General features: G+C 38.4%; 2 protein-coding genes across 9 annotated transcripts in view; one reads left to right on the top strand and one right to left on the bottom strand.

The window, feature by feature from the left end:
- The window catches only part of NELL2 (neural EGFL like 2), a 601,925-nt gene that overhangs the window by 110,569 nt on the left and 477,957 nt on the right, over positions 1–13,399 (bottom strand). The gene's annotated exons all lie outside the window — the stretch shown is intronic.
- The window catches only part of TMEM117 (transmembrane protein 117), a 522,112-nt gene that overhangs the window by 496,961 nt on the left and 11,752 nt on the right, over positions 1–13,399 (top strand). For 7 of the 8 annotated variants that reach the window (XM_082422581.1, XM_082422573.1, XM_082422582.1 and 4 more), the window contains one exon: positions 11,948–12,077. In XM_082422581.1, coding sequence (XP_082278707.1) covers positions 11,948–12,077 — 130 coding nt within the window. Of the gene's footprint in view, positions 1–1,864; positions 4,016–11,947; positions 12,080–13,399 lie in introns of those variants that run through there. The other variant, XR_014252821.1, reaches the window with a different exon arrangement.

Below are 13,399 nucleotides of genomic sequence, written 5' to 3'. Positions count from 1 at the left end.
TTATCCACTCTCTCTTCTCCTCTGTGATCTTTGGCAAATGGCTTTGTCTTTAGGTTACTCTCTGTGTAATTCCAGTATACCTTGTTTATAGGGAAAAAATAAAGCAACAATTTTCTTTCATAATAAAGAATCTCAGTTTGCTGTGTAATATTATTTATAAAAACAAGTATTTTTTGTCTCTGTTTACCTAAATTCCATTTACATGAAACCAAAAAGAGATGGTTGTATATCTTTAAATTTCAGAGAGCTCCATTCATCAATTCAACAAATATTTGAGTTCTTACTATATGCTGAGTACTACTTCAGATATGGGGAATATAACAGTGAACAAAACAGGAAAAATTTCTGTATGCTCCTTGGAGTTTACATTCCAATGGGAGAGGCAGGTAATAAACAAACAAATGAGCAACACCTACTATATGTCAAGATATCCAAGGATTTATTCAGCTAAGTGACACCACGGCAGTTTTGCTAATTAGGAGAAGCATAGGGTTACTGAAAGAAATCAGACACTCGAGATTCTTAATAAGAAACAAAAATATCACCCAAAGCATGAGTACAATTCTTCAGGTCACCACTGCTCACTGTCATCTTAAATCTTATTGCTAGGACATAGTAAGCATAGAAAAGCTAAGGACACTTTACAAGCTGGGGACATTTTTGGTAGAATGATGTTCTGATATTCATGGATCTAAATTCAGTTCTGAATAGGAGAAATAGAAATTAACAAAGAGAAAGAAGCATATCTGTAAAGTTGGTTTTTGAAATTATTTAAAGCTTTATAATCTAATTCCTATGAAGAGGAGATATACAAATTATTACATTGAAAAATGTTGATGTTTTATTGGTATTTAGGAATCTATTGTCATTCTATTCTAAGTGGTTATCAATACCTTTCGTTAAACTATAATCTAATTTGCATCTTAAATTTCTCAAAAACCAGGTGGACAGTCTTTAGCCTCCAAAATACGACTTTTGTTCTGATACCATGGTTTCATTTTTGCAGGGTAGAGTACTCAGTGTTATTACGTTTTTATCCTTTAATGCTTCTCTAAATAGAAATGGGGTCCCTTCATTTGATTTGGGAAATTGAATGCCAGTTGGGGAATTCAAAACCATGTTGGTTTCAAGCTTGAGTTCCTCTGCACAGTACCAAGTTCTTTTCCTTGGCCCCAAGGCATGTGTCTCAATGAGAAAATGTGGGGAAATGATGAATCGAGGATATCCTGAGACCATCTTGCCTAGATACTTAACATTGTCCTGAAATTCTGTCTAGATGTGGCCCATGATTAATAGGGCCACACTTGGATGTAATCACATTTGGACACATCCATCCAAATTACATGTCCAAATGCAATTTGGACATCAGTGTTCAAATGTGATTTTTATAGCTATAGGCAAAAGTAAACCATTGTATGTAAGAAATAGGAGTAGATACATACCATGGTGCTGCTCATTTATTTTTATATGGAAATATACCCTTCTGAATAAAAAGTAACTTTTTCTCCTATATGAAGCAAGAGACAAAGTTGGAACTCTGTTCATCACCATAAACTGATGAAAACTACAATAGGGTGCGTGACACAATGTACCTAAATCATTCTCACATCACTGAGTCACAAATGGGACAGAGAGCTGAAGGCATTGTTAGATTTGATAGCAGACTGTAGTAAGGAAGCTTTGAATTATTGAATACTGATAACATTTCTTAAAGAACAGAGTAAATGAACATTTTATAATATACAATCACAGGACCAGACTGTCTCTACCCTGGTCTTAGTAGCCGAACACATCTTGCCTTGTAATTCTCTTAATTCAACACTTTCATCTGGTTTTCAAAATGTAATTTTTAAAACGTATGCAGAGGGGAGACCTTCAAGATGGCAGAGGAGTAAGATGTGGAGATCACCTTCCTCCCCACAAATACATCAGAAATACATCTACATATGGAACAACTCCTACAGAACACCTACTGAACACTGGCAGAAGACCTCAGACTTCCCAAAAGGCAAGAAACTCCCCATGTACATGGGTAGGGCAAAAGAATAAAGAAAAAATAGAGACAAAAGAATAAGGATGGGACCTGCACCACTGGGAGGGAGCTGTGAAAGAGAAAAAGTTTCCACACACTAGGAAGCCCCTTCACTGGTGGAGATGACAGGGTGACGGAGGGAAGCTTCAGAGCCACAGAGGAGAGCACAGAAACAGGGGTGCAGAGGGCAAAGCGGAGAGATTCCCATACAGAGGATTGGCGCCGACCAGCACTCACCAGCCCGAGAGGCTTGTCTGGTCACCCGCCGGGACTGGTGGGGGCTGGGAGCTGAGGCTCTGGCTTCGGAGGTCGGATCCCAGGGAGAGGACTGGGGCTCGCCGCTTGAACACAGCCTGAAGGGGGCTAGTGCACCACAGCTAGCTGGGAGGGAGTCCGGGAAAAAGTCTGGACCTGGCTAAGAGGCAAGAGAACACTGCTTTGGGGTGCGCAAGGAGAGGGGATTCAGAGCACTGCTTAAATGAGGTCCAGAGACAGGTGCAAGCCACGGGTATCAGCGTGAACAACAGAGACGGGCATGAGACGCTAAGGCTGCTGCTGCCGCCACCAAGAAGCCTGTGTGCAAGCACAGGTCACTATCCACACCTCCCCTAACGGGAGCCTGTGCAGCCTGCCACTGCCAGGGTCCCATGATCCAGGGACAACTTCCCCAGGAAAACACATGGCCCGCCTCAAGCTGTTGCAACGTCATGCCGGCCTATGCTGCTGTAGGCTCGCCCCGCATTCCGTACCCCTCCCTCCCCCTGGCCTGAGTGATCCAGAGCCCCCTAATCAGCTGCTACTTTAACCCCGTCCTGTCTGGGCGGGAACAGATGCCCTCAGGCAACCTACACGCAGAGGTGTGGCCAAATCCAAAGCTGAACCACAGGAGCTGTGAGAACAAAGGAGAGAAAGGGAAATCTCTCCCAGCAGCCTCAGGAGCAGTGGATTAAATCTCCACAATCAACCTGATGTACCCTGCATCTCTGGAATACCTGAATAGACAATGAATCATCCCAAAATTAAGACAGTGGACTTTGGGAGCAACTGTAGACTTGGGGTTTGCTTTCTTCATCTAATTTGTTTCTGGTTTTATGTTTATCTTAGTTTAGTATTTAGAGTTTATTATCATTGGTAGATTTATTTATTAATTTGGTTGTTCTATTCCTTTTTTTTTTAATATATATAGATATACCTATTTTTTTCCTTTTTCTCTTTTTGTGAGTGTGTATATGTATGCTTCTTTGTATGGTTTTGTCTGTATAGCATTGCTTTTACCATTTGTCCTAGGGTGCTGTCTGTCCATTTTTTTCTTTTTTTAGTATAGTTTTTAGCACTTGTTATCACTGGTGGATTTGTTTTTTGGTTTGGTTGCTCTCTTCTTTCTTTCTTTCTTTCTCTCTTTCTTTTTATTATTTTTAATTTTTTTTAATTTTCAATAACTTTTTAGTTTTTTATCTAATAACTCTTTTATTTTATTTATTTATTTATTTTTTTCTCTCTTTTTTTCTGAGCCATGGGTCTTGGTGCTCCGGCCAGGTGTCAGGCCTGTGCCTCTGAGGTGGGAGAGCCGAGATCAGGACATTGATCCACCAGAGACCTCCCGGCTCCATGTAATATCAAATGGCAAAAGGTCTCCCAGAAATCTCCATCTCAAAGCTAAGACCCAGCTCCACTCAACAACCAGCAAGCTACAATGCTGGACACCCTATGCCAAACAACTAGCAAGACAAGAACACAGCCCCACCCATTGACAGAGAGGATACCTAAAATCATAAGGTCATGGACACCGGAAAACACACCACAGGACGTGGCCCTGCCCACCAGAAAGACAAGATCCAGTCTCATCCATCAGAACACAGGCACCAGTCCCCTCCACCAAGAAGTCTACACAACCCACTGAACCAACCTTACCCACTGGGGGCAGACACCATAAACAATGGGAACTACGAACCTGCAGCCTGTGAAAAGGAGACCCCAAACACGGTAAGTGAAGCAAAATGAGAAGACACAGAAACACACAGCAGATGAAGGAGCAAGGTAAAAACCCACCAGACCAAACAAATGAAGAGGAAATAGGCATTCTACCTGAAAAAGAATTCAGAGTAATGATAGTAAAGATGATCCAAAATCTTGGAAATAGAATGGAGAAAATAAAAGAAACGATTAACAAGGACCTAGAAGAATTAAAGAGCAGACAAACAATGATGAACCACACAATAAATGAAATTAAAAATTCTCTAGAGGATCAATAGCAGAATAACAGAGGCAGAAAAACAGATAAGTGACCTAGAATATAAAATAGTGGAAATAACTACCACAGAGCAGAATAAAAAAAAAGAATAAAAAGAATTGAGGACAGTCTTATAGACCTCTAGGACAACATTAAAATCACCAACATTCGAATTATAGGGGTCCCAGAAGAAGAAGAGAAAAAGAAAGGGACTGAGAAAATATTTGAACAGATTATAGTTGAAAACTTCCCTAATATGGGAAAGGAAATAGTCAAGTCCAGGAAGCGTAGAGAGTCCCATACAGGATAAATCCAAGGAGAAACATGCCCACACACATATTAATCAAACAATCAAAAATTAAATACAAAGAAAAAATATTAAAAGCAGCAAGGGAAAAACAACAAATAACATACAAGGGAATCCCCATAAGGTTAACAGCTGATCTTTCAGCAAAAAGTCTGCAAGCCAGAAGGGAGTGGCAGGACATATTTAAAGTGATACAAGGGAAAAACCTACAACCAAAATTACTCTAACCAGCAAGGATCTCATTCAGATTTGACGGAGAAATTAAAACCTTTACAGACAAGCAAAAGCTAAGAGAATTCAACACCACCAAACCACCTTTACAACAAATGCTAAAGGAACTTCTCTAGGCAGAAAACACAAGAGAAGGAAAAGACCTACAATAACAAAACCAACACAGTTCAGAAAATGGTAATAGGAACATACATATCAATAACTACCTTAAATATAAATGGATTAAATGCTCCCACCAAAAGACATAGACTGGCAGAATGGATACAAAAACAAGACCCGTATATATGCTGTCTACAAGAGACCTACTTCAGACCTAGCAACACATACAGACTGAAAGTGAGGGGATGGAAAAAGATATTCCATACAAATGGAAATCAAAAGAAAGCTGGAGTAGCAATTCTCATATCAGACAAAATAGACTTTAAAATAAAGACTGTTACAAGAGACGTAGAAGGACACTACATAATGATCAAGGCATCAATCCAAGAAGAAGATATAACACTTGTAAATATTTATGCACCCAACATAGGAGTTCCTCAATACATAAGGAAAATGCTAACAGCCATAAAAGGGGAAATCGACAGCAACACTATGATAGTAGGGGACTTTAACACCCCACTTTCATCAATGGACAGATCATCGATAATGAAAATAAATATGGAAACACAACTTTAAATGATACATTAAACAAGATGGACTTAATTGATATTTATAGGACATTCCATCCAAAAACAACAGAATACACTTTCTTCTCAAGTGCTCATGGAACATTCTCCAGGATAGATCATATCTTGGGTCACAAATTAAGCCTTGGTAAATTTAAGAAAATTGAAATCATATCAAGTATCTTTTCTGACCACAATGTTATAGGACTAGATATCAATTACAGGAAAAAATCTGTAAAAAATACAAACACCTGGAGGCTAAACAATACACTACTAAATAACCAAGAGATCACTGAAGAAATCAAAGAGGAAATCAAAAAATACCTAGAAACAAATGACAATGAAAACACAATGACCCAAAACCTATGGGATGCAGCAAAAGCAGTTCTAAGAGGGAAGCTTATAGCAATACAATCCTACCTCAAGAAACAAGAAATAGCTCAAATAAACAACCTAACCATACACCTAAAGCAATTAGAGAAAGAAGAACAAAAAAAACCCCAAAGTTAGCAGAAAGAAAGAAATAATAAAGATCAGATTAGAAATACATGAAAAAGAAATGAAGGAAATGATAACAAAGATCAATAAATTAAAAGCTCGTTCTTTCAGAAGATAAACAAAATTGATAAAACATTAGCCAGACTCATCAAGAAAAAAAGGGAGAAAACTCAAATCAGTAGAATTAGAAATGAAAAAGAAGAAGTAACAACTTACACTGCAGAAATACAAAGGATCATGAGAGATTACTATAAACAACTACATGCCAATAAATTGGACAACCTGGAAGAAATGGGCAAATTCTTAGAAAATCACAACCTTCCAAGACTGAACCAGGAAGAAATAGAAAATATAAACAGACCAATCACAAGCACTGAAATTGAGACTGTGATTAAAAATCTTCCAACAAAGAAAAGCCCAGGACCAGATGGCTTCACAGGTGAGTTATATCAAACATTTAGAGAAGAGCTATCACCTATCCTTCTCAAACTCTTCCAAAATATTGCAGAGGGAGGAACACTCCCAAACTCATTGTATGAGGCCACCATCACCCTGATACCAAAACCAGGCAAAGATGTCACAAAGAAAAAAAACTACAGGCCAATATCACTGATGAACATAGATGGAATAATCCTCAACAAAATACTAGCAAACAGACTCCAACAGCAGCACATTAAAAGGATGATACATCATGATCAAGTGGGGTTTATCCCAGGAATTCAAGGATTCTTCAACATATGCAAATCAATCAATGTGATACACCATATTAACAAACTGAAGGAAAAAAGCCATATGATCATCTCAATAGATGTAGAAAAAGCTTTTGGCAAAGTTCAACACCCATTTATGATAAAAACCCTCCAGAGAGTAGGCATAGAGGGAACTTACCTCAACATAATAAAGGCCATATATGACAAACCCACAGCCAACATCGTTCGCAATGGTGAAAAACTGAAACCATTTCCTCTAAGATCAGGAACAAGACAAGGTTGTCCACTCTCACCACTGTTATTCAACATAGTTTTGGAAGTTTTTGCCATGGCAATCAGAGAAGAAAAAGAAATAAAAGGAATACAAATCAGAGAAGAAGAAGTAAAGCTGTCGCTGTTTGCTGATGACATGATATTATACATAGAGAATCCTAAAGATGCTACCAGAAAACTACTAGAGCTAATCAATGAATTTGGTAAAGTAGTAGGATACAAAATTAATGCACAGAAATCTCTTGCATTCCTATACACTAATGATGAAAATTCTGAAAGAGAAATTAAGGAAACACTCCCATTTACGATTGCAAAAAAAGAATAAAATACCCAGGAATATACCTACCTAAGGAGACAAAAGACCTCTATGCAGAAAACTATGAGACACTTATGAAAGAAATTAAACATAATACAAACGGATGAGAGATATACCATGTTCTTGGATTGGAAGAATCAACATTGTGAAAATGACTATACTATCCAAAGCAATCTGCAGATTCAATGCAATCCCTATCAAACTACCAATGACATTTTTCACAGAACTAGAACAAAAAATTTCACAATTTTTATGGAAACACAAAAGACCCCGAATAGCCAAAGAAATCTTGAGAAAGAAAAACGGATTTGGAGGAATCAGGCTCCCGGACTTCAGACTACAGGATAGAAAGCCCAGAGATAAACCCATGCACATATGGTCACCTTATTTTTGATAAAGGATGAAAGAATATACAATGGGGAAAAGACAGCCTCTTCAATAACTGGTGCTGGGAAAACTGGACAGCTACATGTAAAAGAATGAAATTAGAACGCTCCCTAACACCATACACAAGAGTAAACTCAAAACGACTTAAAGACCTAAATATAAGACCAGACACTTTAAAACTCTTAAAGGAAAACATAGGCAGAACACTCTATGACATAAATCACAGCAAGATCCTTTTTGACCCAGCTCCTAGAGAAATGGAAATAAAAACAAAAATAAACAAATGGGACCTAATGAAACTTAAAAGCTTTTTTACAGCAAAGGAAACCATAAACAAGACGAAAAGACAACCCTCAGAATGGGAGAAAGTATTTGCAAATGAAGCAACTGACAAAGGATTAATCTCCAAAAATGTGAGAACCTTCTGTGGTGGTGGGGAGGGATAGTTTAAAGCCCCTGATGGAGCTGACTTTGAGTGAGAGATGAGCAGGTGATGACTGTCATCAGTGATTCTCTATTAGAACAGGTACAGCAGGTAAAAATAATTCCAGTACTGAGTCAAAAACAAAAAGGGTTGTCACTTTTCACGGTTAGAGGCTGCGTGGCCCAGCAGAAATTATGTATTCTTTGGCCCGGGCTCTGCCACATGACAGCTACATCATTTTGTGACAATTTAACCTTTGTGAGGCAAATTCTTCTCATCCGTAAAATGGGTTAATAAGAGCAACATTTGGGGATGATTTTGTATGTAATGTAACTCTGTAGCTTAGGATGATGCTAGAACACGGCCAGTGCTCGATACTTTATACCGCAAGCATCCGCAGGTTTCCTTTAGCCTCTCATGTTGCTGGCTTACCAGCTCCCGCCTACACAGTAGCAGTGCCAGCCCCACCACACTGCAGGTCCTCCACAGTTATTTCTGTGTCGCCACAGTGTGACCCACATTGCACAGTGTGACCCACAATTTGCTCCTGTTCTTCTATCCTTCTTTGAAGCCACCTCCTACATCTCTTTGAGAGAGGTGCCCCTGTCTATGGTCCCGCTCCTGGTGCCCTCTGGGAGGACTTGGCTCCGACCCAAGTCCCATCAGAGACCTCAGGAGGCCAGTGCTGTGCCATGCATGAGGGCAGAAAGGAGAAGATGGCCGTTTTCCTATTTCATCTGGACCTTGAGGCAGCCCTGGATGCGATCCTACTAAAAACAGACCTATCTGCTTCCTCTGCTTCACTCTCAGGATAACCCTGACCTTGGAATCATGCTTGGAAATCAACCATGCTTGCTGGTCTTCCTCTGTCTCTTCCATCTGTCTCCAGCAATGTGCTAATTACTGTCCAGGCATTGTCTCATCCTCGCAAGAAGCCTGTGAGATTGACAGATGAAGATGGGGATTCAGAATATCATCCTCTCTCCTCTTCTATCTCCTATAAATAAATACTTGGGGTATCACCACCTTCAGATGCCCCCATTTAGATGGGTCTAAAACATATTGCAAGTGGTAGCAATGGCTATTAGTTTTTTAAAGACTTTTTTGATGTGAACCATTTTTAAAGTCTTTATTGAATTTGTTCCAATGTTGCTTCTGTTTTATGTTTTGGTTTTTTGGCGGCAAGGCATGTGGGATCTTATCTCCCCGACCAGGGATTGAACCCACACCCCCTGCACTGGAAGGTGAAGTCTTAACCACTGGCCCCCCAGGGAAGTCCCAGCAATGATTATTATTATCATTCCATTCTAAGTCAAGGTCAAAGTTTATGCTGATTCAACGAGTCTGCAGAAATATGCAGAGTAGGAACTGAACTACAGAAATCAGAGTACCAGGGAGAGAATGGGGGTAGGGAGTTAGAAGACTAAGGAAGGCTGTTTTGAAAACCAAAATCTGGTCATTATAAAAAATAATGTATAAGGGGGGAATCTAAGAGAATTTATGTATCATCTCTTTTATTAGTTCTCTTTGTTTTTAATTATTAGATGGCATAAGATACTTCCCTCACACTTGCCCCCAAAATCCCTGCCTTGATCCCTTCTTTAAAAAAATAAAAGGACAAGTAATGCCATCTTCTAGATGAAGAGCAAGACTTTCTCTTCTCTTTCCCCTACTTTCCATTTCCTTAATTCATCTTTCTATCTCCAAGTACAGGTGGGAAATAATTGAGGAACAATTTTGGGGGGAATGAAATTTTGATCCCAGTCTACAAGAAATCTCTAGAGATTACTTTCAAACTAAAATCGATTTCATACCCAGTAGAAAGCTTTCATTTCATGAAATGAAAAGCTAAATGATAACAGTCTAAGAACATCTTTCCAAAAGAAGGCACACTAAGTGCACTTGCCCAATTACTACCAAGAAGTATTCTCTTCCTTTTATTTTTTTTTTTACTTTTTAAAAAAAATTGAAGTGTAGTTGATTTACAATGTTGTGTCAGTGTCAGGTGTACAGAAAAGTGATCCAGATATATATATAGAGAGAGATACAGATATAGGTATTCTTTTTCGGGTTCTTTTCCATCATAGGTTATTACAAGGTAATGAATATAGTTCCCTGTGCTATACAGTAGGTCATTATTGTGTATCTAATTTATATAGATAATAGTGTGTATCTGTTAATTCTAAACTCCTCCTTAAACCAAGAAATAAGAGAGAGAATTTCTCTACTTATCATGCTCTGTGTTTTTTAGCCAGGGCTAGTGAAAGATTCTCTGGTTACCGTTGCCAAGCATAATTTTTTTATGGCAGATGTCAGTTATATTTTAGCAAAAGTCTAAATTCATTTTCAATTCTCTTGCAAGAGTCTTCCAAGTAACATAGAAAGAACAAGATATTATCAGTGGGGGAAAAAAAACCCAAAAACAAATGCACTTTAATAAAATGCAATCGTTCACAAGTATTATTACAGATCCATTTCCTACTAATATTTTAGATCAAAATGTTCCAAATTTATTCAGTTCCAATGCTTTGGGTTTTCTGAATTTCCAAGATTACATGTCTATTTGCTGCTGAAATCTGAAAAACCAGGAGAGGCGAGACCAACAAGAAATTTGCATACACACCAATAGAAAGGGATGATATTGCATCATTTTCTTCTTATATATTTATTTCTTATTAGAGGTTTAAAGTGATCCATAGATCAAGAAATTAATAGACGTTGAAAACTTTCCTGGTTACCACCACTCACACACTCGCCTTTCCTTTAAGGTCTATTCTGCCTTAATCAGAATTTTTAGCAAAGAGGGGAGTGGAATGGAAACTCCTAAAATGTTCAGGCACACTATTATCAGCACACCTCTATTAGCTGCATATAGAGAAATCTTGGAAAAAATTAAGTTTTTTATATTGAGATAGCAGATTGAAATCTTAAATTAATATTTTGTTTATTAGTTTTTCATATCCAAGTTTTTAAAAAAATATTCTTTAAGTATAGGACTGTTAATTTAGTGATCATTTCATTACTAGAAATAAAAATATGGATTCAGCTTAAAGGTTTCTTCATTATTTAGTGTATTTCTTCTTCACATGCTAGTTATGAACTTTAATTTGGTACCTCTATCCAAAAACCAAGAGCAGATGAGACACCTAAAAATATCTTCATTTGCATCTGTTTTCCTTCCTTATGAGAAGGAGAGTCATCCCACCTGATTTTGCCTTGACAACAAGGAAATAACTAATGACAATTTGGGAATTAATTCACTGTTCATCTTGCAAGCTAGTAGGTCAGGCCCTCCATCGTTTGGTTCAAATTGATGTTAAATTGCAAGAGAGCAGGACAGGAGTCTTTGGCATTTTTCCATTCCATATAGTTGCTAGCAGAGATGATTAATAAAGCTCCCTTGATGTGAATTAAGGAACTCGGTTAAGTGAATTAGATCCTATTTACTTTGTCTTCATACACAAATATGCTGTTATAAGGTTCTTATTTTTAAAAAGTAGTGGAACAAAATATAACTAAATTACCCCATATTTATAAAATATGGATCACTTCCTTCCTATAAAAATTTAAGACCAGGTCTCCAGAAAGAAAGACAGAAACATGTATTGATGCACATCAAATCTGCATTGGTTTCTTATTATCACATTAAAGAGACAATCTAAGGATATAAGTTATGACTTAATTTTGATTTTGTTTGCATACCACTACCCAATGTAGATAAAACAACCATCACAGAACAAAACGGATACACCCAACAGCTGACTGCATTTAAATGATTTTAAAATAGGTGCTTATAAAAGTCAATTTTGGGTGTTTAGCTGCTTAGGAATGAAACAAATCACAGGTATGTTTTCATGTTGATTTTCTCTGGCAGGACTGGGAATTCCCACATTTCATGGGAGACGTCGATGTAAATCTTCCCGGTTTGCACACGCCTCACATGCAGTTCAAGATTCCTTTCTTCCAGAAGATCTTCAAGGAGGAATATCGTATTCACATAACAGGTATAATTTTGAACACAGTTTGATTGTCTCCTAGTTAGAGTCATGCTAGCTGCTATAAAAGGCAAAGCACATGGTAACATTTTAGAGGCATACAGGAATATGGTTTTATTTTACTCACGTAACAGTGCAAGGCGGTTGCAGATCAGCAGGGGGCTGTGGACCATCCTTCTGGGACTTAGATTCTTGGTGGCTTTAACAATTTCAACTTCAACATCCAGTGGGCAAATGGGAATAATGATGGGGAAAATGACTAAGAGGGTTTGCCTGTTTCTTAACCCCCTGGCCTGGAAATAAAACGTGTCACCTCATGCACATTCCATGGGGAATAACTAATGAGATAGCCCCACGTAGAGTTGAGGAGAGCAGAGAGATGTGGTCCCCCATTGGACAGCCACTTGTGATGTCAGGTCTCATGTTCTAGCCTAGGAGTATCAGAGATGAGTCATACCTTTGTTATAGATCGTTTGCTATCTCTGCCACACTCCATAGACCACTACACCTTGGTTTTGTCCATTAGGTGGGTTTCTTTTTCACAACATACAGATCAGTATATTTTTTCATCGTGAATACTCTTTACGCTTTGTTCCTCATTTGCTTCTGAGATCAAAACAGTGGTACCCTAGAGCTCCAATCGGACCATGTGCCTTTAGGGAGTTGGACCACTTCTCATTTGATTGAGTGAAACTTACTGCTGTGGCAGGGCTCATGTTTGTCTCAGGCGATTCTCTTGTGGATCCTCAGATTATTCCATTTTCAGATGTGTCCTGCTCTTGAAATAGCTCGAATATGATTTATTATAATTTTCTTTCATGACAACTCAGTCATTCTCATCTAAACAAGGCTTCCCAGAGCTTCGTTTTATACCTCTTTTTCTCTTTATAACAAGAAGCAGTCAGCTGAATGTTCACAGAGAGAGAATGGCATTAGTTCTCAAGCTGTTCAAATGCAGGTAGTGAATGTGTGTGTGTTGTAAGGACAGTGGCCTAGGATCCCACACCTGCTATAATAGAAACTGCTGAAGAAATCTGTGCTTACACGACCGTCTGTGCTGCCGAATAAAAATAGCCTGAGCACAGAAAACGTGAACATCTGAGTACTGCAAAAAAACCTTTGCTCAACTTGAAGGCTGTTTTTTGCTTTGAGCATGAGGCAACCTTCCTAAATTGGAGAATGAGCTCATGAATAGGGAAGATGTAGCAGGTTTCTTTTCCTATTCAAAATGAATGAGGCTCTTCTATTAAATTCACTGGGTAAATCAATCAATTTGAGTTCAGGTCACATAGTGTGGTTTCAGAGTCCCCACTTAATCTCTGCAGCATGCT

This window comes from Balaenoptera physalus (assembly GCF_965194825.1).
Source record: "Balaenoptera physalus genome assembly, chromosome: 13".
In the NCBI taxonomy this organism is placed as follows: domain Eukaryota; kingdom Metazoa; phylum Chordata; class Mammalia; order Artiodactyla; family Balaenopteridae; genus Balaenoptera; species Balaenoptera physalus.
Note: the sequence above shows the minus strand (reverse complement) of the source record. Positions and strands in the feature narration are given on the sequence as shown.